Below are 27,204 nucleotides of genomic sequence, written 5' to 3'. Positions count from 1 at the left end.
TTTTTTCTGGTTTTTATCTTTTGGGTGTTCTGGGTCCCTAGGACCCGAATTTTCGCGGAAGTTGCGTCCCTTTCCCGCGAATTTGCGTAAAAAACCCGCTATAGCGCATAAACGCGAACCCTGGGAGCATTATCAGCAGAACTTGGTCCCTCCCAAAGCACCATCAATTGACACCTCCATCAACTGGAGCATGTGAATAGGCGCTGTTGAGAAGTACTTTCGTAGGTGAAAATACGAAAAATCTTTTGACTCAATCTAGTAATATTTAAAACACATACTCAGATCCCCCAAAGTGCAGCCTTTACAGTTTAGTTAATTATTACTCACACTAAGCAGGAAAAGAGGATCGACAGGATCAAATTTAAAAGCTTTTACTCCACAGCAAGGAAAGGTTCCAGGTTTATGAACATTTTCAGTTTGCTCTGTTTGTGGGAAAATTATGTTATCTTTATGATAAGGACACCTTGTGAAATCAGAACATGCAAAGTTTGTACCACAAGTTATACAATGTAAACTATTTATCAGTCCCCATATTTGCCAGTAAATCTTTCTCCAGGAATGAAGATTTTGATACATGTCTTCTAAATGCCGATCAAGATTCCAAGTCATGTCCCTAAAATAAAACATCAAAAATTAATAATATTAAACCTAAGTTTGGTCAAATTTCTAACATTGAACAAAATACTTAGCTCTCTACATGGAAATTAAAAAAATAAATTAAATAAATAAAGACATAAATTATACAATGTAAATAAAGCAAGTTATTGAACTGAAATTGCAATAGGGACCCAACTTAACAAATTAACTTAAAAAATTGAGAAAGTATAATTTTCATGAATAAAAATTTCCTTCTGTCTGAAAAAAAAAAAAAAAAAACCCAGCATCCAGCCCTTGGCATTCATTTGAATTTTGACGACTTGAATTCAAATTATGTTTTTCAATCACAAAATACGATAGAACCCTACTTGTTGGATTTCTTGTTTCTACAAAGGGAATGGAATGGAAATGGAGAAGAAATTTGCCTTAATCATATTATGATTCGTGATTTTTCCAGATTAGGTAGTATGAGGCAGATCCATAAAAAAAAGAAATGGTAATTAGAATATGGTAAGAAGGAAATGGGTTATTACATATGGTCAATTTGCACCTGTACACTTATCACAAAAATTATATTTACAGTGTATACCTTTGTGGTATTTTTATTTCTTATCAAATCTATATGATGGGAATTAGTAATCTGAAATTTTTTATTTTGATGAAATTTTGCTTTTTAAGTTCTACATGGGTATTTTTCTTGAAAAAAAGAAAAAAATGATTCAACACACACAAAAAAAGTTTGTAAAATTAAAATCTGCTTGAGTTAAGCCTTGAATGAGCACAAACTGCAGAGGATTTGTAACTATGACAATGAAAATGAGTTTCTCTAAATAAAATATTACAAACAAAGATTTAGACTTCTTTTTGTCATGGTAATCTGGAAAATCAAAGGAACATCAAGTATGGTCAAGCAAAAATAATAAGCAATTCTTTGATTGCTTAACAAAATTTAAACGAAAACATAATCAACTCAAAAACATTTCTACAGGAATAAACACATTAATGATGGAACCTTTCACCATTTTGACCCCAAGTTTCATTTTCTGCATCTTTTTCAATCATTCACGATCTGATTTTTGCTTACATTTTTTTTGAGGGTTATTCTGAAATTAAGAGAGGTTTGAGGAGAGAAAAGAAAAGAAAAGAAAAAAATAGTAATATTGCATGAAAGCAACATTTCAATTTGTGATGCTCAGTGGCCCACACAAGCAGAGGGTCCATGGAGTTCGGACCCCTCCCATCCCCCATGAGTTGTTTTGGTTGACTATAACCCTATGTATTAGCACGTAAAATAATTCCAAGCAAAGCTAACAATAATTTCAGATTTAATAAATGAAAAAATAAAATTTCCCCCTTTCTTCCCCTGCAAAATTGAACTGTACATAAACATAAATTGTTACATAATGATGAATTTGCTTTGCTGATTTTATTTTTAATAATGAGAAAAGTAAATGAATTCATTATTGTGCATTCTGGTAGTTTAATAAATATTTGTTATTACTAAATCCTTATATATTATTTCTGTAGCCTGTTTTTTGTTCCTACGCAAGATCTTAATCAATTCTTGATCAATTTCTTTGATGTACATCTCATTTTAAAGCTTATCGTGCAGGCTAATGACAAAAAACAGACCCACGGTCTAAAAATTGTTTTTTCTGTCAGAAAAACCTGTTTTAAAGCACCGGACTGAGGTTTTCGGTTAAATTTATAAGTTTAACTTGAGCTGTGACCGACAGAGCATTTGAATGGTAGCCAGCAGAACGAGTGTTCAGGCCCGGCCCAGACAATCTGCATGAAAAAATTCGACAAATATCACGCGTTACATGAATACATAAAAACAATAAATAATACAAGTGAGGTAATAAAATGAATGAGATGGATACGCTCCTTGCTGTTACAAAAACTTGATGCAACTCGAGCTATATCGATTCTTAAATGTAGATTTTTTTTTTTTTTTTTACAGCTTTGGCTCCGGTCAGAAAGCTAGAGCATAATGTAAGCGAAAATATAAGTATCAGGTTAAGATTTCAGACTACAATGAAATAGTTTTTTTGTTCAGAAAAAATAAATAAATCATACACTGAAATGTGGATTCTTCTAATGACAGTTTTTGACCCTTTGTACAAATAGAAAAATTTCTACCACAAATTGAAATTACACTTTTCATTTATTTAAACTATGAATATTTATTAGAATACGAAGTAAAACATTAAAATTACTAACAACTTGATGGGTAAAATATCTTTTTTTCTTCTTCTTTCGGCAAAAAACAAATAGATAGTCACATTTTTACTACATTTGAAAAGCTACGCTTAAAAAACAAACTTAGTTCATCTGATTTTGTATTTTAATCGTTCGGTTAAATGATGACCATGTGCTGCCATCTAAGCCATAACCGTTTAAGCAGCCTGCGATAACAAATTGTATAAATTTTAAAAAATAAAAACACTTCTCTTCAATACCTTATCTTATATATTATTTCTGTGGATTATTTTTCTGTCGGTATGCAAGATCTCTTATTTCTTGAAGAAATCCCCCCCCCCCCCCATTTTAAAGCTTATCGGGCCGACTAATGATGAAAAATTAATTACGGTCTAAAAATCAATTTTTCGGAAACGCCCCTTGCTGAAGTAAAACCTTGATGCAGTCGGTCTTTCTTAAGCAGATTTTTTTAAAAACAAAATTTCAATACAATTTTCCAATTTTTTGCGTCAGTTTCGGCGAAAAAAATTACAATTCACCTGTTTTCTTTTTTTAAATAAAGCTTAAAAGCACTGGACTTAGTTGTTCGGTTGAATTGATAAGTTTTTTCAGTAGAGCGCTCGGCTATAAATTAGCTGAACTTTAGGCCCGCCTGGGCTGTCCGACATTATAGCTAATTTAGATTAATATTACATATTACATGTACTCATAACATATAACAGATAACACATGTAGTGGAATAAAATAAATATGACGGGAATGCTACTTGGCGTTTCAACTCCTTTATATGCAGGATACAGTTATTATGCAGACAACTTGACTATTAATCGAAAGATGTTCTATTTTTTTAAAGCTTTGACTCCTTCTCACCACTAAGTATAATGTAAGCATAAAAAAGTATGAGATTTAAAAATTCAGTTCTCAAGGGAATCCTTTTTGAGCAGAAAAACTTTTTCATTGTATGCTGAAATGTATATTTTTCTCATAGCAGCATTCGACCTTTAGTATAAATGAAAAAATACTACGCCAAATTAAAATTACGAGTTTCACTCAGTAAACCTTTAACTATTTATTCAAATACGGTGTAAACATTAAAATTATTATCAACTTCATTAGTCAGAAATCATTTTCTACTCTTCTGCTTTCGGGGGGGGGGGGGGGGATGCATTTTGTCTAAGTTCGAAAAATTACACTTAAAAAATGGACTCAGTTTAACTGGTTTTGGTTTTGAATTTTAAAAGTTTGATTAAAAGAAAGATTTTTGCTGGCATTCAAGCCATAAAGGTTAAAGCAGCCTGCTATGTGAAATTGTATCAATTTTCAAAAATAAAAACACTTATTTTCAATCTAATTTATTATTTCTCTAGAATGTTTATTTCATGTTTGAATGAATGTTTGTTTGCTACACGAGATCTTCCTCATTCCTTAATCAAATTCCATGTTTTGCGAATAATTTTACAGCTTATCATGCTGGCTAATGACAAAACATAGACGCATGGTCATTTTTTTTCTCAAAAAGCTTTTTTTTACTGTTTTTTATTACATATTGCTTCAATGAATAGCATTTGAAAACAAAGGCACAACTGCTCGGTTGGTTGGAGGGTCGTGCTGTTAATCAGAATGGCGCCAATTCAAATCCCCACCAATAAATATCTCCGTAAAGTTTTTTTTTTCCGTCAGATGCTCACATAATCAGGACTGTATTTTCCACAACCCGTTTCTTCACCTGCACAATTACTCTTTTTCACGAGTCACTCAGTCATTTTTTTAATGATATTTATGTTTGCATAGAAAATATGTACAACCAAAAGGTGAGCGATGATCAAATTATCACAACGTTAGATTTAACGATTTTTTGTTGCTGCTGTCTTCAAATTACATGCCTTCTTTTTTGCGTTTACTTTTTTCCGTTTACTATAATTTGTTAACTTTTTAGATTCATCTTCATAATGTTCTTTCTTTGAAATTTTTAAAGAGCGCATGGGTCGACTAGTTAATTTCATTAACTAATGCTAAGTAATTATTTAATGATTCTGAAAAATTATTTAATTCCAACAGCAAACCAAGATTACAATTCTTAAAAAAAAAAGAAAAAATAAATAAATAAATAAACTTCTTACCTTTTGTGAGTGTATACAAGTTCACCTCTTGGACCAATGCTAGCCCTAGAACATAAAATATTAAGAACTTTTGTAATATATGGAAAAATGTAAAAATGTACACATTTCTTTATATATATATATATATATATATATATATATATATATATATATATATATATATATATATATATATATATATATAAAAGAACATTTCCAAACATTGCTCTTTAAAAACATACTAACATCATTAAAAATGCAAATAGCAATAAGAATTGCAGACATGAGCTTCAAGGTTACAAGGATCTCCTTTTGAATTCCAGTGGATAAACAAATATTTGATTTAAGTCACTTTTGCTTACACACTTTTTACTTTCTAGTAACTAAGTAAAAGTATTAACGAAAAAATTCATGAAAACTGTGATTTAGTTGATTTTTTTGTGTGACATTTTTTGTGTGATCAAGTTTTGAAATGTGGGATATGTCCCCATGGAATTTTACAAGATCTTCGACGTTGTTAGAGGACAAGGTGCTTAGGGGATCTTTCCCAGAAATTTTTACGGAATTGAAGCCCTAAAATTAAAATTTGAGACACTCTCTAATGAACTAAGGGAGTAACATTTTGAAAACGTTTTCTTATTTTCAGACAAATTAAAAAAGGAAAAAAGAAGGGGGGGGGGGGGGAGTGCCACTGAAAGTTCTTATAAAATGACTCAAGTAAGGCTTAGGAATACTATTTTGACTTCCACATAGTGTGATTGCATAGAAATAAATTAAAGTATAACTTGGATTTAACAATTTCCTCAATTTAATGATGCATTTCACTGTTCCAGATTTGGCTGCATTGAATGTGTATGCTCCTCGATTTTACAGCATCTTCGATTTAAGGATACATTTTCCAGTCTCTTGACAATCGTTAAATTGAGGTTACACCAGTGGCGGATCCAAGGGGGGAGGCTAAGGGGGCTATAGCCCCTCCTTGAGGTCTGAACTTACACTAGATAAAATCAAAATTTCAGAGACTTTTAATACTGCAATACATTTGTGAATTTAAATATGCATTACGTTTAAATATAACTACTACATATAGTGGCATATTATTAGAAAGGGGGGGGGGGCTAGGAGACTGTAGCCCCTCCCATTCTCCCATTTGGTCAAAACTTAAAACAGATTGAAATGTGATCTGCAATGGAATGGAAAGGATTGGAGGAAATAGTTTTGTTCTTCAATCGTTTATTTTTTCTTATAAATCTGAAAGTTATAACTTTCAAACTAACCAGCCATATATATTTAACTTCGTACCCAGGTTAAGGGGCTATATTCCCCTCTCCTCCATGAGGTCAGAAATAACTCTAAACAAAATCGAAATTTCAAAGATTTCAAATACTTCAAAAACTTTTCCGAATTTAAATATGCATTATATTTAAATAAATATATGCACTGTGGCGTATCAATGGTGAGTTGGAGGGAGGGTTGGGGGGGGGAGGGTAAAAGAGCTCTAGCTCCTTTTCCCATTCGGTCAAAACGTACAACACAGTACAGTGTGATTTGCAATAGCATGGAAAGGCTTGGAGGAAATATCTTCATCCTGATGTTATCAAGGTTTTTTAATCTGAAGTTATCAGTTTCAATTCACAGTTATATATTTTACTTCGTTTTCAGGCTAACGGGGCTTTAGCCCCCTCCGAATGCGGTCAGAACTTGCACCGGATAAAACCGAATTTTCGGAGATTTTAAATATTGCAATACTTTTGCAAAGAGAGCCTAAAGCTGTTTTTAGGCCTCTAATCACAGAAAATTTTGTTGAGTTAGCCCTGCTTCCCCCTAATGTCATCAAACATTAATTAAAACTGCATTTTTAGTACACTATTTTCGAATATTTCTGGAGAACATGTTCTAGCTTTTTTTTTTCCAATTTACATAATATTCACCCATGGAATGAAATTTTATTTTGGCTACTACTACTAGGCTTCAAACTACTTCAGGAGTAAAACTGCTCTTATGTATATTTATCGTCGCCTAAGTGAACTTTAAAATATGCTTTTAGTATGGAGAAGAGCTCCTGAACAATACCATAAAAAAACTTAATATTGCTTTTCTAGCTTTAATGTAGAAATTTTGAAGGGACAGTCCTCAAATACTGCCTAAAAGGCTAGGCTACTGGAAAGGCCTAAAAAAAGATTCATTTTCAGGCCTTCAAGCTTGAAACATTTCCTTTGGATACAACCCATTCCATCAAAATGTAAATTAAAATTGTGTTTTCAGAACTTCATTATCAAAACATTTCAGAAGACAGCCCCCGAACCCCAACACTTCTTTTAGCATCGTCCAAAACTTCTATTTCGAAAAAGTTCTAGAGAAGATCTCCGAACACTTACTCTTTTCCTAATATTACTATAAAATATAGAATAAATTGCGTCTTTGAAAATTCAATTTCTAAATTTAGCCGAAGAGGATACCTAAATTCTTCTCAACACGCTTAACGTCTTTAAACAGAACCAAAAATTGTTCTTCTAAGACTTCAACTTTTATAAATTTCTGGAGGGTCCCCTTGAGCACCTCCTCCCTAGTATCAGCACAGATAGCTTTAAATTTCGTTTTAGAAACTTCCTCAGGAGAATCCCCGAACCTTTTTTCTTCACATACAACATAAAATTACTTCTTGAAAGAGATTTCGGGAGGAAAGGAGGCCGATAGAGTCAAGAGGAGAGGCACGGGGTCCTCTTTCCTCTAACTTTCCAAAACCTAAACACAGTCCGTGAACTTTTTCCATTTCCCAAACGAAATGCCACCAAGGACAGCGTTTTGAAGAATTTTTTTGTTAAAATATTTTCATAGAGACCCTTCAAAAATTCCCATATTCTAAACTTAACCAATCATTGACTAAAATTGCGTTTTTCAGACTTCACTGACGAAACTTTTCCAGAGAGGGTCTCCGAATGCTCTTCATTTCCTAAATGTCACCAGTTATAGCCTGAATTGGAATGTTTAATTTAGAAAGATTTCCAGAGGAGAGCCGCCTAGTAACGTAGATTCACCAGAAGTTGCGTAAATCTCCTTCTTTAAGATTCCAATTTTGAAAAGAATTCCTCTCCTAACGTCCCAAAGATAGTCTATAATCATGATTTCGCCGAGTTCTACAGGAAAAAACTTTCAGAGAGAGCCCCTGGACCAGGCCCGGATCTACAAGTTTTGGGACTCCCTGCAACAAAATTTCTAGGGCCCCTTCCCAGAGGTCAGTAGTGTATATTTGCAATGTTAATAAGTCTTAAGGCTAGTTTTTTCTTTTTTTTAAAAATTTTCTTCATTCAATTTCTTAGGCCAGTGGGCCACTTAAGGACATGTCCTCTCCCCCCCCCTGCATCGCAGGGTCTTGGGTGTGTAGATCCGGGCCTGGACCATCACAGATAGCATAAAATTGCGTTTTTAACCTTTTATTTGTGCACATTTCTGGAAAGAGCATTTGATTCCGTAATATCGTTAAAGAAAGTTTGAAATTGACTATAGTAAGGGAAAATACTCGGGAGAAACCTCAACCCCATCTCACCTAACTTAACCACCAAAATATTCCAAAAATTGTGTTTATGACATCAATTTTTCAAACTTCTACGGGAGGGTCCTGATTTCTTCAAGCATTTGCTTCATTTTACTATCTTTCTCTAGCAAAAACTGGGGTATAATGTTTATACCCTAGTTTTTATCTTCGTTTTTTTTTTTTTTGATAGGGAGCCATACCATGTTTGCGCACCTCTTTCTGTTATGCGAGTGTATTTTTACCTACCAATGTGATAATCTAATCAGCTTTATAAGTATATAGCATTCAATTCATTTTAAACAAAAAAGTCAGTCAGTCATAACTGCAAAAGCAATAATAAGATAAGAAATTGTACTAATTAAAACACTTGAACTTTGAAATGTTTTAATAGCAGAAAGCATACTTCTTAGACTTGCAACTGATATGACCTTGCAATTTTGTAGCAAATACTTGTTCACATAAATTACACTTCATCAATTTAGCCACAATACGTTGATTCTGAAGTTTTGCATCCGGCTTCAGTAACTTTTCAAGCAATATCTTATACAGTTTTCTAAAAAAAAACAAACAAAATGCAGCATTACACAATTATGTTTAACTGATAACGGGAATACATTTTATATGATGCAATACATTTGTTTTGATCAATGCATTTATCCATACATTTTAATGTGATAAATTTTAAATATTCTAACAGCATGAAGCTTTATCATACTGGAAATTAGTAAACTGAAAAATTATGAGCATTTGAAAAAAAAAAAAAAAAAAAATCTGCATCCAGCCTCTAACACACAACATCCAGCATCCAACACACAACATCCAGCATCCAACACACAACATCCAGCATCCAACACACAACATCCAGCATCCAGCACACAACATCCAGCATCCAACACACAACATCCAGTATCCAAAACACAACATCTAGCGTCCAGCACCTGGCATTAATTTGCATTTTGACCTTTTAAATTCAAATTATGTTTTTGCAATCTGAAATTGCAACAGTAACCAACATGCCAGGTTTTTTGTTTCGACAAATGGCTTCTATCGCAATCATAATTGCGAAAAAACATAATTTGAATTCCAAACGTTAAAATTCAAATGAATGCCGGAGCTGGATGCTGTTTTAGTCTAAAGAGGATTGTGTAATGTCGAGAAGGTCAGGTATGAACAAAATTGATTCCAGGGGACATGGATGCCACCCACAGGCCTAGATCTATAAATTTGCAACAAAACCTGTAGTGGCCAGCAGTGTATATTTATAATGTTAATGTCTTAGTGCTAGTTTTTTCAATTTCTTGGGAAGTTGGGCCCCTTAAGGACAAGCTCTCTCCCCCTGCGGCCGGTCTGCGGGTATACAAATCTGGGCTTGATGGCACTGCCCTAGGACGTTCTTGCAGAGACCCAGGGCTCAAAAGTCACCCGGAATGTCAACTTCAATCAAGCAATTAGCAGTTTGTGATTGTTCAAAAATATTACTTAAAAAGATACAAATACAAAAGTGACGACCAGCAATAGGCAACTAGGTCCAGCTAGGCTGGCATTAGTTAATTTACAAACCCCAATGAAGATCAATGGCCCTCTTAAAACTATCTACTCCCTGACTCATTACCACCTCTTCCGGTAAGCTGTTCCAAGGTTCCACTACCTTGCTAAAATAATAATTTTTCCTAATATTCATGTTAGATTGAAATTTAAATAGCTTAAAACAATGACCCCTTGTCCAGTTTTTAGTGCTTAACTTAAGCCCCGTAACATCTTTCATTTTAATAAATTTAAACAACTGAATCGTGTCCCTTCGGTCTCTTCTTTGCTCAAGACTGTACATTTTTAGTATTCTAAGCCTGGAATCGTAATCTAAGTGAGAAAGACCATTTATTAGCCTTGTAGCCTGGCTTTGAATCCTTTCCAATACATTAATATTTTTCTTAAGATAAGGAGACCAAAACTGAACAGCATACTCCAAATGAGGTCTTACCAAACTTCAGGACCAGATTTGGAAGTGTGGAGGCCCCGGGCAACGAAGGAGTGGAGGCCCCTAATCAGGGTTCGAAAAGATCATATTTTCGAAAATATCCAATACTTTGATATATATCTGAATATTTTGATATATATGTATATATCCAATATTTTTGACCCATGAAAGTTAGGATATTTTGTAAAAATTTTACTGTGGGGGCCCCTTTGTTGTGCAGGCCCCGGGCCAATAGCCCCGCCTGCCCTCCCCTAAATCCGGCCCTGCCAAACTTCTATATAAGGGCAGAAGAACTTCTTTAGATTTGTTTGAAATAGATCTATTGATAAACCCAAGTATCTTATTGGTTTTGTTACTAGCTATGCTGCACTGTTGACTAAACTTTAAATCCTTACTTATTAAGCCGTCCAGCTCAGTAACTTTTTCTGCCTGACTAATGATTGAACCTTGCAAATAATAATTTGTACACTTATTTCCATGCCCTAAATGTAGCACTTGACATTTCCCAACATTAACAGGCATACCCCATTTATCAACCCACTCGGTAATATGATCTAGATCCTCTTGCAGTTGATTTGCTTGTTTTTAATTTTCTACAATCCCCATAACTTTGATATCATCAGCAAAACAATTCATGTTCCCAGAAATATTTTTATGAACATTGTTCATAAAAAAAATGAACAAAACAGGCCCTAACACTGATCACTGAGGAACCCCGCTTAAAACCTCACTTCATTTAGAATAATTTCCCCTTACAACTACCTTTAGTTTCCTTTCGGTCAGCCAGTTTTTGATGAAAATTGGTCAAATGAAAATTCCCCCCCCCCTATTCCTATATCAGCTAATTTGCTAAGTAGAGCAACATACGGTACCTTATAGAAAGCTTTCTGAAAATCAATTTAAACAAGATCTACAGGTTTCTTATTATCTAAAGCCATGGTAACTTTGTCATAGAAATATAATAAATTAGTTGCACAAGATTTACCTTTCCTGAAACCGTACTGAAAACCAGGCAATAGATTTTTAGTCTCTAAAAAATTTACTATCTTAATTTTATCAATGTTTCAAAAATTTTGCAAACCACCGAAGTTAGACTCACAGGTCTATAATTTCCTACACTCCCTTTAGACCCTTTCTTGAAGAGCGGTGTAATGTTAGCCAACTTCCAATCCTCTGGTACTGTCCCCGAGTTATAAGAAGCATTGAAAATATTTCCAATTACATGTGCTAATTCCTCTGCACATTCTACTAAAATTTTTGGATAAATATTATCTGATCCCAGAGCCTTAGTCTCTTTAATTTTTTTTAAATAAAGTAAATCGACATCCCTGGAAAATACAAAGTCCTCAAACTGTACTACTGCTTGTGTCTTGCTGGTGTAGCAAATATCTAGAAAAATAAAACTTAAATTTGCAATAAAAAATTAGCACAGTTGAAGGTTGATTGAACAAATTATATAGATTTTGTATGAACATTTTGTGTGAACATTACACTACGGTAGCTTTCTAACCTTTAGTTAAACTACTTAATTTTAAATATGGCAAACAAACCCATTAATTTAATCGTAACAGGCAAAATTCTTATAGAATGTACATAGAATGAGAATTGGGAAGTTGCAACTAGTTGAATTTTGGTGATTTGATGAGTGAATTCTATCAAGAGCTTGAGAAACACAATTTTTTGAAGTATATTTTAAAAACATGCTTCAAAAATTGAGCATTTCAAAAATAAGATGTGGCTTGAAATAACATTTCCATAGCATAATACTAGTGTTACAATTCAAATCAAAGTTTAAATCCGGTAATTCCCCCCGCCCCCCTAAACTTCTGATTTTATTTTGATTTATAGCAAATTAGAAAAGACAAAACGGAAACTAGACGCCAAAATCTTTTATAAAATAAATGTTTAAGGTTTCAGTTTTGGATGATTTTAGTAATAAAAGTAAGTTATCAACAAGTCAAATGCCAGAAGCAGAGAATGTGTAGAGTTATAATAGCAGTTTAGGCGAAAATAATTAACACATCTTTTAAGGTAGTCCATAGCTCAGTCAAAGTTATAATAAATTCATTTAGTCTTCATTTATATTTTAATTAATTTAAATTGTTAAAATAAGTTTTAGTTACAATATATCACCAACGATTACTTACATTGAGCAAAGAATGAATTATGGCCTACAGGAATTAAATATTATTACAGAAATTTTTCCATAGAAATAGTAAATTGTAGCACGTTGCTAAGTAAAACGTTGTGGGCAACAAGAATACTTACAGAATTAATTAAAAATTAACACCTCCCTTAGAGGGGGGGGGGGGGGAGTACAGACTACCATTTTAGGGGGGTGCATGGAAAAATACCCACCTCCCATGGATGAACCTACGGTTTTGGGTACGAAAACTTTCTGAAACTGCTTGGGGGCCAATAAAATGCACCAAATCAGCTAATAAGGTACTTAGTAAAGCATAAAGTTACTAATCAATTTCATCAGCAATAAAAGGAAATAATATTTCAAATATTTACTTTAAAAAATGATAAATGAATTGAAAAGATTGCTGAAATCATTTGCAATTCCTTCATAAATTGTATGAACACAATATGGATGGATTCAATAATCTGTTTATTTCTGCTAAACAATGTTGGATATTTCCCGTTATTCCTCGGCACAAAGGTATTTATTTATTAATATTGTTGATAGTTTGGGGGAGGGAGGGGGGTCATGACCCCCCCCCCCTAAGCCACTAACCTCCCTTGCATTTAGCCTGCAAGAGACAGAACTTTAAAATTAAAACTCGATTTCAAAAATTTTAGGACACAATTTTGATAAAATTTTAGGACATTTTTAGGACATATATACTACATACCAGTAGGATAAATGTATGTCCAATTGCTTCTTTACTTGCCATGGTGTTGTTGAAAAATATCCTTAATTAATAGGAGGGACTAAAAGTAGGGTGCAAGTCAAAAATTTATAACTTTATTATATAATTTGATACTTTTTGATCTCTCAGAAACTTCAAAAATCTCCTTGTAAATTACAGATAAATCATTTAAAGATGAAAATGAATAATTTTTTTATGGCAAGTAAAACTAAGAAAACCTCTGCCTTCGAAATTTTATCTTGTAGGGAATTTGGAACAAAAACTTTGGACTGCTTCATCATAACTAATTTGTTTTTAGTGGAAGACAAAGAACACGGAATTTTAAATACAGCTTGATTTTTCAAGTTACTTGTCAACCTCTTATGTCTCGCCGCATCAGCATGAGACCATACTTGAGAAAATCCTTGATTATAAATGTTGGAAAAATAATGTACCAACAGAACAAAATGCTTTAAATTCATCCTTTTCTGCATGGCACCATGTGCTGATTTTGCAACTGTGTCTGATTTTTCCAACCACAACGAAGAGAATTTTGTTTTCTGTGGCATTTTAATTAACAAGTTACTATTCACAATTTTAAAGCAAAAAGTTGGTGACTAAATTATGTGTGCAAGAAATAATCCAACTTCACTGAACAGAAACACAAAGCAAACTGACTCTTTGTACTGAAAAAACAAGCTGATGCTCAAACTTCAACACAAGATAAGCACTATAAAAATAAATGTTACTTCCCATTTGGGGACAACTGATTTGAATTTTGCTCAGCAGGGCAAGGAGGTCCTGCCTCCTAATTAAATTTTGAGCAGCATAGGTTTTTTTCTCTTTCTTTTAGAAAAATATTCTTAGGGTCTACAAAGTTTATTATGTCCTAAAGTATAGGTATATCATGATGAAAAGTTTCATTTTTAGGTTGAATTCTATTTGTCTGTGCAAGTAGGGAATACAATATGAAAATTTTAGGAATTTTAAGACAAAACTTAAAATTTTAGGAATTTTAGGACAAAATATGAAATTTAAGGAACTTTAGGATTTTTAGGACAAGTCTTACCCCTGAATAAACCTTTAAAGAGAACTTGAAGATTTACAATCATTTTCATAAAAATAATTTTGAATGTTTTAAACAAGTTTGTAGTATGATTTCTAAATTCTAGAAAGCAAATAAAGCATTAGTATTATCTTTACTGATAAAAAAGCTGAAAGTCTCTCTGTCTGGATATCTGTCCGGATCTCTGACTGTCAAGATCTCTGTGACGCACATAACGCCTAGACTGTTCGGCCGATTTTCATGAAATTTGGCACAGAATTAGTTTGAAGCATGGGGGTGTGTACCTCGAAGTGATTTTTCGAAAATTTGATTTTGTTCTTTTTCTATTCCAATTTTAAGAACATTTTCCCAAGCAAAATTATCATAAGATGGACGAGTAAATTACCAAGTTATCATAACGTCGAACCGTAACAAGGGCAAGCCAATTGGCGAGAAATTCATAATACTTTATTTGTAAATATACAGGCGAACCAAAAGACCTTTTAATTATCTACTACGGGCAAAGCCGTGCGGGTACCACTAGTTTTAAAATATGATGGCAATTGCTTAAGTCTTTCACTATATAATGTGAATTTTTTAAATTAATTTAGGGGCGTTAGTGTGCAATTTTTTTTTATGTACACTTAAACTAGTTAAAACAACAAAGAACTTACTCCTTTATTTTGCCTGAAGGATCCTTGAGAGATTCCACTTCCCTATGGTTAAACAATAAAGCCAGCCTATAATTAGAACAAAATATCTAATTAAATCTGCAGCTTAGTAAGAAAGAAATAATGGAAAACAAAAATGATATGTTCTTACCTGGTTAAGAGTTCATCATTTAAGGCATTAATCGGACAATTATTTTCAATGACACTATTCATGTGTCGATGACAATAATTTAAACATTCTTCAACCAGTGCTGACATTTGTAAAAAATCCGCTGACACAAGCAAATGAATTGCATATTTTGGATCTGAAAGGAAACATTAAATATATACATATTGAACGTCTTTGAAATAATAAAATAAAACCTATAATTACAAGCATTACATGTAATTTAATATTCTTACAGAAGATAATCTTTAGTTCAAAACACATAAGTGAATTTCTCCAAAACGACATGATTGGAATGAGGTCATTTCAAGGATAGTAAGTTTTTGATTGGGAGGAAAAACATCAGGTTTTAAAACATTGTACATTATTTTTGAATTTTATTAATATGTGATTGCACTTTTTAAAGAGCTTTTGAATGATTATAATCTTTCAGTCACAACTTATCACTCTTTCATTTTGACTCTGTAACTGGTTTATGGTGATATTCTTAAATCATTTCTTAATACTAATTAAAAAGAAAAAAAAGATACAGTGAAATCCCGTTAAAACGAATATCATTACAACAAAATATTCCTTTCAACAAAAGAAAATTTCAGTCCCGATTTGATTCCATTACATTGCTTGTATTTTATTAGATGTCAGCCAGTTACCAAGCTGTTCTAACCAGGGACGTAACTAGGTCATTTTCGAGCAGGGGCAAGACTTTGTTTCGGCGCCCCCTGCCCCCCGTAAAAAAATAAATGTTTAAAAATTATTGTTTTAAAAATATAAATTTAAATTAGGCAGTGATAAAGGAGGCTGCATATGTTGATAAGCCTATAAATGCGACTTTTACGTACTTATAAGTTTCTATACAGTTTTATCACTGTATTGCATTTTTTAAAATTTCGATAGGGGGTAAAAATCATTTAATATTTCATTTATTACTAGTGGTGCACACCCCCATGCTACAAACTAACTTTGTACAAATTTTATGAAAATCGGCCGAACGGTCTAGGCGTTATGCGCGTCACAGACATCCAGACAGAGAGATTTTCCCCTTTATTATTAGTAAAGATTTTACATAGGAAGTTTTTCAAGGAAAAATATTTTGTATTTCCGCAAGAGAGTAATTAAGAATTTGTAGCATTATATTTTTTTTTACCAGGTGGCTCTGCCCCCTGCTCGTTGATGCTTACCAACCCCCGAAGATTTTTTCGCAACCTTATTTGATTCGCGAAGATTTAAATCGTCTGTCAGAAAGAATCAGATTGAAAAACAAGTTACGAGTTCCGTTTCGAACAAATTGAAAATTCCACTCTCCCTCCCATAGAAAATAGAATTTAAGTGAAGAGCTTATTTTTAGAACACAATCCCACTCCCAACCGAAAATATAAAAATAATTTGATAGAAATATGCATAACCGAGATAATATTTAAAAGAAAAAATCGCTTTGAAGAGCATTTTCCCACGTTCCAAATTAACTTGTACCAACTTGAACAGCAATAGCTGCTGAAGGGATTCCCGAGCATTGCAAAACGGCCGTTTTTCATGCTTGAAAAACTGCTTTTAAGTTCGTGTTCTCTAGTGTAATATGTTTTGCTCTTTAGCTCCAGACCAAGCTTAGGGCTTTTCGCTGAAATAGAACCCTTATCCCTGCTGTTCTAACTTATTGATAAAATTGGTTCAAGCTTTTTTTGATGAAGAAAAAAATCTTGTTGGAAAAACATGAAATATCAAGGGATGTGAGAAATCTTTTATCCCTTTAATAGGCAATGCATGTGAAATTTTAGCTTAAAAAATTTAGAAAAAAATAATAATAATAATAATTCGAAATTTAAAATATAAAATCCCCAGGTGCAAATCCATGGGATTCGAAATAATTTTGTACAAAATTTCAAGACTGTAGGTGCTCTGAGGTCTCGTGGAAAAGGAGAGAACCCGCAAGCACGCCACCAGACATCCTTTCGCAATTTTTTTGACGTTACTTTCTTTTTTAAATATATCGTGATACCATTTTGAAATTACTACTTCAAATGAAAACAATAAAATAGAAATGTTTTCAATTATTTATTTTTTTAAGTATTTTTATTATACTACTATGAAGAAATTCGTAAGAAAAATAACAGTATTCAACAATAGCTCGAAAAACATTACCTTGATAATTTTATATGCAACACATTTTAAATTGTCGCAATCTGTATGATTTAATATTAATTATTACAAGAGCTAATTTTTATAAAGGACGCACGTTTCCGACCTCTGGTATATAGTATACATCTGAAAAACATTTAATAGAAAAACAGATACCCAATGTGCTTGATATAAAAACTCCTTCGACTTGTCTTTTATTAGCAGCGAAAAACGATGCTTTGCAACAAAATTACATAGAATTGATACTCGCAAATACTTTATCATTTTCGTTCAGCTGCAGTAGTGTCAGACTGACACTCCAAATACGTCACGTTGTTTATAAGATGACTATAATTTATTGCACATCCTATGCAGGAGTTGTGTATTTAATCAAAATAAAGAGAAAATATTTGGTACATTTATAGTTTTGTTCTTACTATAATTAATTTAGAATTATCATTTTAGTGAATATAATTTTTAACTCTACAATTTGATCTGGTTAAGCCGGAGATCTGGATTACTGGAAATTGTATATACTGCTTATCTAGAGATAAACGAGGTTCTACTGTAAATATAAATATGCATCAAAAGTACCAAAACAAAATGGAAGTTGTGTAAAAGATAGTTGATTTCTAACACATTAATTGAAGTAGATGCTTTAAGCATATTTAAAATATTGTGTGGGTGGCAAAAATATATCGAAACTAAGTCTAAAATTTCTCATTTTAGCTCAATTTATCTCTTTCTAAAACAAAAGGAGAAGCCTCTCGCACTTTAAATTGAATCTCCGCTGTTTTGTATTGGTATGTACTTCCCATAGTTAGCTTTGCTCCTCTATTCCTCCTCCGAAAGGGAGGTTCCTAAAATAAGATATAACAAGTACTAGTCACGGTAAGAAAATACTTTAATGCCTCCTCACCCTCCGCCCTCCTCACTCTCTTACCGTCTATTTTTACCACTCTTTATCCTCATTAAACTACGCAAGCTTTCTGCCTGCGCCCGCACTGAGCGGTTTTTTTTTCTTTACTTTTAATAATTTGCTCTTTTTTTTTACAAAAATAAGTTTGAGCATTAACTTAGTCAGTTTAGCGCCCCTAAAATCTGGCGCCCGGGGCACGAGCCCCGTCTGCCCCCCTCTAGTTATGTCCCTGGTTCTAACTGTAACAACTGTAATTCTTTACTGTAGCAATATTTTCTGACTCAAATGCCATAAAAGGTTATTCATAGTTCTTTGATCCTGATTTAAATTTAACAAAAATTCCTTTTACTTTTAGAAAAATTTCTTATTGAATCAGTATTACTTTTCACGTTCTTGTCAGTCAGTTACTATATTTTAAACAATTTTTCTAAAATCATTCAATACGTACCAAGTACTTGGTACTCAGCCTACTCAGCCAATTTGCTGAGTACTTGGTACTCGGCCAAATTTTGATTAGATACACGGCCAGTACCGAGTAGTTGTAAAAAATTGAATATTGTTCAAGACAGGTTTTACAAATAATAAAAAAAAAGTGCAAGCACGTATATACTGCAATCTTTAACAATACAAATTTAAATTTTGAGAATAATAAAGTTTGTTATGCTTCAATGAGGTAAATCTTAATTTTAATGTCTCCAAAGTGAGTAAAACGTATTCATTAAAAATGGGGCAAAAAGGTAAGTATAGGAAATATGAAATTTTTATATTATTAAATGGGTTTTTGCTACAAACAAAAATTATTTATAAGAAAAAAAAATTGCTTAAAAAATAAAAGTAAGTAAAACAATGTTAAAAGCACAAGTGTGCAAGAACATTGCAGACATGTATTTTGGCGTTACAAGGAATGCCTTTTTTAATGCACAAAATGTGAGCTTATGGATTTAAAGACATCCGACAGAAGTCTGATTTTTTTGTCGAATGTCATTATTAATTAGCTCACATTTTAGGGACTGAAAAAGACGTTTCCTTGTAACGCAGAAACATGTATCTTCAGTGTTCCTGCATATGTGTGCTATTAACAGTTTTTTTTTTTTTTTTTTTTTTTGCATTTGAAAATTATTTAAGTTTGGCGGAGTAGAACTATAATAGATTGATATAATTTGTTTTAATTCCAACTTGATTATTCATACCTTTTATTTGTTTATTATTAATTTTAAAAATAACTTTTTGTAAATTTTTTGACACATACAAAATCTTTTAAATAATGCATAATTAAATTTCAGATGGATTTTTTTTAAAACTATTATCTGGACATGGAGGTCTAACTACTATTTTAATAAGTTCAAAACTCATTACATGTGTGTCGGTGGTTCTTCTTAAAAGGTAATTGGTACTCGACCAAAGTGCTACTCGGTACGTCTCTATATTTTGGAAATTCAATTATACAATGAAATTCAGCTTTAAAAGTACAATAAATAAGGAGAAAATATATTTTTTAAAATATATATTTTGAGCATTATGTTTCAAAATACTTATTTTTTTGCTCTGTGAATGTCAGTCAGTTACCCGTGGAATTGCCCACACACAAAACTGCCTGAAATTGTAACATAAGTAGAGTGGATATCAAATTAATTAAAAATTGTCAACACTGGTTTTGAACAAGCTAAAAACTGACATAAGCAGAAATTTGGAAAAAAAAAAAAAATAAATAAATAAAATGAAGATTACATATAGAGATTCATCATTAGCACTAATTAAACACATCATTATAAGAGCTTTCTAAAAATAAAATTTAATAAAGGGGGAAATGGAAAGAATTAAATCGAAACTAAAATACATTAACTTGAAAATGATAATCCAAATAATAAATAAAAATAGAAATAATGAAAACCAACCAGGCAAAGCTTACCAAATTTGAATTTCTTGCTACCAACTTGTGAATCAGCAGTTATATAATCCATTATTTTGCGAAATACAACAATATCGCAATGAACAGAAATTGTCAATTCTCCTTCTGGCTCGGCATCTAAACAATCTTTAAAGTAAGGCATTTTATTTATGAGGATATCATAAGGACAGGAAAAAGTTTCTTCTAAGTTTTTGCAGTCATCAATCACACGTATGCTTATTTCCCTTCTGGAAAAAAAAAAGGATAAAGTTAGTAGTCATAAAATGTAGAAGAGGTAGCTAAAAATCACAAGTACATTCACTAATCATAGACAATACATTTCAAGATTTTATAATATAAAGAGTTTTTTGAAATTTTCAATGATAAAAATCCCTTTTTTAGTCTACTTTCCCAGTAAAAGTCAGAGAAAGAAGGCTTAATGCATTTTAAAAATATCGCGAAAAACAAAAAAAAGTCAAAAATAAATAAAATAATTAAATAAATATCGAAAATTTAAAACTTGGAAAGTAGGGTATTGAGATGGGGGAAAATGTCTGTCGGTCTGTCTGTCTGTCCCCCCCTAATAACTTTTGAATGAATAGTCCGATTCGAACAAATTTTTTTTTTCGAAAGATCTCGGTGAGGACACCTCATTCCCACATTTCACTTTTTCATTTGAATTGTTTTTTGTTCAATTTTGAATAGTTCAAAAAAACTTTAGCGCAAACGGGGAAATTCAAGGCAATTCCGAACTGTGAGATGAATTTGCTTCAAACAAACTTTGTAGGAAAAAACTTTTGATGAAAAACTTGTGTATAAAATATCTTTTTGATTTGAACAATTTTCCGTTCAATTTTGAACAGTTCAAATCCCTTAACATTAGCGCCTACGGGGAAACTGAAAGTCAATGTAGATTCTGTACTTGAAGGCGGATTTACTTCAAACAAATTTTGTTGGAAATAGCTCTTGACACCTACTCCAGACTCCAATAATTTAGGGGCACCTGACTCCGACTCCTGTGCCCGATAATTAATCGGACTCCGACTCCCCGACTTCGACTCTGATTTCTTAGCTTTGGCAAAAATTTATGCACGGAGGGCAGATGACTGACTTCTATTCTCCGACTTCGCAGCTATGGTTTTAACTGTGAAATAATTATTGTTGATGTGACTTGTTTTTATTTTCACGCTAAAGTTTTAATTTAGGTATTCAGTTTTCGGCGAATAAACTCGAAGTCATTCATGTTTCTACATAAAGATATGCGCAGACAATTTTTTTTTTTTTTTGACAATGAAAATTTTTTCTTTAAGTTGACATTTTATTGTTTTATTTATTTTGGTAATTGCATTAATTCATTAAAAAAATTATTTTTGGCAACAGGGGAAAAAGAAACAATTTTTTTTGGTATGATGTATTTATTTTAATAAACTTATTAATTTTAATTATTTTTTCGTTTTGAAAGCTGTTAAAGAATTGTTTTAATGGAAAAAGTGTATAAGTTGCTTTATTTAAAAGGTGCTGCTATTTTTTTTAAAGATCATACAGTTTGTCAAACAATTAAAGCGTAAAAAAGAAGTTTTAAAGCAGGTTTTAAATGATAATATGTTGTAATATAGGGTTGTTTGGTTTAAACCCCTTTGGTTTAAACCACGGTTTAAAACAAATGGTTAAAAAAAACATGGTTTTTTTGAAAAAAGAAATAGTTTTCTCCCAAATGTTTCCATAAATATTACATACAGTAAAACCTGTAAAGTTGACCACCTTTGTAAGTTGACCACCTGTCTATGTTGACCGCTTTTGTCAGGAACGGAATTAGTCTTATCTTATATAATGAAGGAAAACCTCTGTAACTTGATCACCTCTCTATCTTGACCACCTGTCTATCTTGACCACTAATGAACACCAAGTTTGGATTGGAGTATTGTAAAAAACCCTTTGTAAGTTGACCACTTGGTTTATTTTTTAAAATTTTATTTAGCAAAATATTTTTTTATTATTATTTTTTTTAAAGCTTTCCAAGAGTATTTCTGATGCCAGACCAGCATTTTACCAACTAAATGAAACAGCAGCGTAACTAAACCTCCTTTTGAGTTTAACCACATGGGAAAACTACTAAGAACCCTTTTATTCTCCAAACTTGTTTTTCTTCTATTGTTAAGCGAAAAATTTGTAATTTTTGATTAGCTATAAATTTTTAGGAACTATTAATATAAAATGAGTAACTTTTCATAAACAATAAGGCTTTTTTTTTTTTGATCAGATTACTGAAATTTTAAATTTGTACGACACATTATACGTCATTCTGAGAAAATAATCTCTAAAAATATTTGAATAACATCTTAAATTATTGTTTCAAAGTAATGCTAAAAAATTAAAGTGAGTTAAACAGAAAGAGTAGGTGTCAATTGCAAGAATTACAAAAGGTGTCAAGGTGCAAGAATTCCAAAAAAAAAAAAAAAAATCATTACCCCCCTTTATAAGTTGACCACCTGTCTAAGTTGACCACCAAAGTACTGCACTGCAAGTGGTCAACTTACACAGGTTTCACTGTATGATTGGAAGATGTAAAATCCAATTAATCCAAAGTAATGCAAAGCTTTAGAGATAAATTACTTATTAATAAATTTGCAAACTCCTTTTTTTTTCAATGTAACATAAATTTGCTCAATAGTTTTTCGTCTTTCTTAAATTTGGGCAACTTTTCTTATTAGGTACATAAAAATTATTAATTTTTCTAAAATTAGATAGAGAAAATACCAAAGTAGTTGATTATCTATCTATTCATTTATTTTTCTTTCATTTCTCTTTTACATTTTAAAATAGCGCAAAAAGCATATTTCGGCCATTACTTCATTTTACTACCTAATTTGCTTCATTAGTTAAGATTTATAGAGATAAATCATGTATCATTTAAGCAATCTGTGGTGCATATAAATTTAAACTCTGCAGAATATTTAAACAACAAGAAAAAATAAATTCATACACTTTTTGACATTCACGATAGGCAATGCAGTCAAAAAAAAAAATGTATAAAGTTTTGAAAACAGAAAATATCTGTGTAACTCTGCTCGTATAACAAATTTAGTGCCAAGTTTTCACCTTTTAAAGAACATTTTTAATCCAGATATAATATAAGGATGACACATGAATGGTAGAAGAATATATAAACATTCATTTTGAACAGAAAAAGTCTTGATCATTCAGATGCAGTGGTTGGAAGTAGCGCGCTACAAGTAGCGACGCTACTGTAGTAGCTACATTTTTTAGTAGTTTGTAGTGTAGCGCACTACTTTTTAAAAAAAGTAGTGCAGTGAGTAGTTAACTACAAAAAAAATAGTAGTTTGTAGCGATTTCTGGAAACTACTTTTAAATAAACTGAAAAAAAAAAATCAAGGTTCAAACGAATTTAACTGGCATAAATTTTACACAAGGTACATCATCAGATGCAATGAGAAATAAGACTCATAAAAATACCAGCTGACCTCAGGCATTTCATTTTGACGCCATACGTTCTATCTGTTTGACGTCATTAGTTTGTCATCGTAATTTTCATATTTCACCAATATTTATATGGAAAAAAGCACTTATTTTCGCGAAAATGAAGATAATGGTGATTTCGCAAGTTGAAAATTTTGTGAATTTTATATGAACAGACCGAAGATTGTAAAATAAAAATATTTTAGCGAGGCTTAAATTTTCGATAGTATTCACCTAGTAAAGAGAAGCTACTAAAAATGTTATAGAAAAGGAAAAAAATGAACTGTTCTGGAGGACTTACAATAAATACCAGCATTACAGTGTATGAGAGTATGATAACGGGCATTTTTCATAGTGTCTTCTGATGAGCTAATTTATCAATCGTTTTTTGTTCAAACCTCTTACGGTGTGTGTATTAGGGTGCCCCCCCCCAAAAAAAAAAATTGAAAGTTGATTTTTCAAGTCGCACACTCTTATATTTTATCCTTTTACGTCAAAAAAAAAAAAAAAAATCATATAATTTGAACAACGGCAACAAGTGCCAATTATGTCTGAAAGTGAGAACCAGCACTTGTAATGCTAGGCAAAATTAAAATAAAATGTTTTTTTAGAAACTAAAAATTTATGTTGATAAAACATTGCTCCTATACCCCACATATGCACCTCAAAAACATGTATTTAAATTAAAAGCCATTTAGATATCCCACACGTGGCCTAACATTTATAATTTTCATAAAAAAATTAAGTTTTTGATACACATTTTCAGAAAAGTAAGATTTTACGAAATTATCAAGCTGAAAAAAAAAAAAAAAGAAAAAAATACAGTAAAATAGAAATGTGGGTAATTAGCGTTAAATAGAAATTTTTGTTTTCCTGCAATTTTTCAGTCTCCCACATAGTACTCAAAGATATGGATTTTTTCCAGGTTGAGTTAAAATTTTCATTTAAAATACTATATTATGTATTTATTATTCGTTTGTAATTGTTGATTTGTAAATGTGTTTGCCAGTAATTTTTGAACTTGATATTCTATTTAAATTTATATGTATTTTTTTAAAAGATAACTGACAAAAAAATCATTTTTTAAAATAAAATTATAAATTTTAGGTCAAGTGTGGCATATCTAAATGTTTTTTAATTTGAATAAATGTTCTTTTGGTACATGTGGGGTGTTGGGTACAGGGAAAACGTTTTATCAACAGAAATTTCAAGTTTCTAAAAAAATTTTTTTTCCTTTTTTTCGATTTGGCCTAGCATACAAGTACTGTTTTACACTTTCAGGTGCAAGTCGGCACGGATTGCCATTGTGCAAATTATATGCAACTTTTTTTCACGATTGTTTTGACACAAGAGGAAAAATACAAGAAGGTATGCGACTTGAAATATTGACTTTCATTTTTTGAGGGACAACCTATTGTGTATGCTTTTTATTTACTTATTTTTTAGAAAGTAGCGAAGTAGCGACTACATTTCAAAAGTAGTTTGTAGTTGCTACATTTTGAAAAAAGTAGTTGTAGTTGTAGTTAACTACATTTGTAACAAAGTAGTTGTAGTTGTAGATCACTACAAAAAAAATGTAGTTTTTCCAACCACTGTTCAGATGTGTTAAAAGACGAGTTTCATTAAATTGAATTTGGATTGTAAAAAATTAGAAATACATTTAGGATTGGAAAAAGGCTTCAGAATTTGTCTTCTTATTTGATACTTTTAACTGAAATTTTTATTCTTTTTTTTTTTTAAAGAAATTGTACTTCTAAATGCATTAAATCATGAGAAGTCTAGAATGAAAAACATAATGATTTTCTTAAAGCCTATTTGAGGTAGTGAGGAAGCAAAGGGATATAAGTGACAAAATTAAAAATTTGGAGAAAACCAGTACAAGTAGAAGGGGAACCTCTCCTCTGTCATAGGGCAAAAATGATAGTGATGGTACGTGCTGGTAATCTGATAACTGCTGCTGTGCAGCATGATTTAGAAAAAAAAAATTCAATGAAAGCCTACATAGGACATAATCTTTAACCGCATTTTACTCAAAACTTGAAAATGTTCTCTTACATCCCTTTGCTTCTCACTGCCTTATTTATCCTATTTGTATAAGTACACTCAATGTACATTACTTTAATTATTACATTATCTGTAACTTTTTCTTAAACTTTAGTAAAAAAAAAAATGTATTGGTCGTTTGATTATTAAAATTGTGTAATGTACGTCAGACTTGTGATCTTCATTTGTAGATACTGCAAAATACTTTCTATGCTTAGAATACTTGATTTTAATTCCACTTTTACTGATATACAAATACAAATACAAATGTGACGACCAGCAACAGGCTCTGGGCCCAGCTAGGCTGGTCCTAGTCAATTAATTAGTCCCCAATGAAGATCAATGGCCCTCTTAAAGCTATCCACTCCCTTGCTCATTACCGCCTCTTCCGGTAAGCTATTCCAAGTGCCCACGACCCGGCTAAAGTAATAGTTTTTCCTGATTTCCAAGTTAGCCTGAGATTTAAATAGCTTAAAACAATGACCCCTTGTCCTGCTTTCCCCGCAAAAATTTAATCCATTTACATCTTTCATTTTGATAAATTTAAATAACTGAATCATGTCCCCTCTGACTCTCCTTTGCTCCAGGCTATACATGTTAAGCCTATTAAGTCTGGTATCATAATCTAAATCTGAGAGTCCCTTTACTAATTTAGTTACCCTTCTTTGAACCCTTTCCAATACAACAATATCTTTCTTCAGATAAGGCGACCAAAACTGAACAGCATACTCCAAATGAGGTCTTACTAAACTCCTATATAAAGGCAGAAGAACTTTCTTAGATTTGTTTGAAATAGATCTATTGATGAACCCAAGCATTTTGTTGGCTTTGTTACTAGCAATACTGCACTGTTGACTAAACTTGAAGTCCTGATTTATAAAGACACCCAGATCCATAACATTTTCTGCCTGATTTATGACTGAACCCTGTAAACGATATCTCATACGCTTATTTCCATGACCTAAGTGTAGCACTTGACATTTCCCTACATTAACTGCCATACTCCATTTATCTGCCCACTTAGTAATGTGATCTAAATCCTCTTGCAGCTGTTTTACTTGTTCTTCATTTTCGACAATCCCCATAACTTTTACATCGTCAGCAAAACAATTCATGCTTCCAGAAATATTTTCATTGATGTCATTCATAAATATAATAAACAAAAGAGGCCCTAAAACTGATCCCTGAGGAACCCCACTTAAAACATCACTCCAATTAGAATGATTTCCTCTCACAACTACTCTTTGCTTCCTACCAGTAAGCCAATTTCTAACCCAAAGTAAAGTTTTTCCTCCTATTCCAATGTCAGCTAACTTGCTGAGAAGAGCAACATGCGGTACCTTGTCAAAAGCTTTTTGAAAATCAATGTAAACAACATCCACACATTTTTTGTTATCTAAAGCTGAGGTAACCTTGTCGTAGAAATGCAATAAATTAGTAGTACAGGATTTACCTTTCCTGAAACCATACTGCAAACTAGTCAACACACTATTAGTCTCTAAGAACATCATGATCTTAATTTTGATCAAAGTTTCGAAAATCTTACAAATCACTGAAGTCAAACTTACAGGTCTATAATTCCCAGCAATACCTTTAGACCCCTTCTTGAAGAGTAGCGTT

General features: G+C 32.1%; 1 protein-coding gene across 1 annotated transcript in view; it reads right to left on the bottom strand.

The window, feature by feature from the left end:
* The window catches only part of LOC129222938 (SANT and BTB domain regulator of class switch recombination-like), a 72,029-nt gene that overhangs the window by 24,263 nt on the left and 20,562 nt on the right, over nucleotides 1–27,204 (bottom strand). Inside the window, exons 6-11 of the mRNA XM_054857498.1 lie at nucleotides 20,086–20,312; nucleotides 15,131–15,284; nucleotides 14,983–15,048; nucleotides 8,837–8,986; nucleotides 4,920–4,964; nucleotides 328–613 (exon numbers count right to left, since the gene is read on the bottom strand). Of these exons, the coding sequence (XP_054713473.1) occupies nucleotides 328–613; nucleotides 4,920–4,964; nucleotides 8,837–8,986; nucleotides 14,983–15,048; nucleotides 15,131–15,284; nucleotides 20,086–20,312 (928 nt within the window). The remainder of the gene's footprint in view (nucleotides 1–327; nucleotides 614–4,919; nucleotides 4,965–8,836; nucleotides 8,987–14,982; nucleotides 15,049–15,130; nucleotides 15,285–20,085; nucleotides 20,313–27,204) is intronic.

Source organism: Uloborus diversus, chromosome 5 (assembly GCF_026930045.1).
Source record: "Uloborus diversus isolate 005 chromosome 5, Udiv.v.3.1, whole genome shotgun sequence".
Taxonomy (NCBI): domain Eukaryota; kingdom Metazoa; phylum Arthropoda; class Arachnida; order Araneae; family Uloboridae; genus Uloborus; species Uloborus diversus.
Note: the sequence above shows the minus strand (reverse complement) of the source record. Positions and strands in the feature narration are given on the sequence as shown.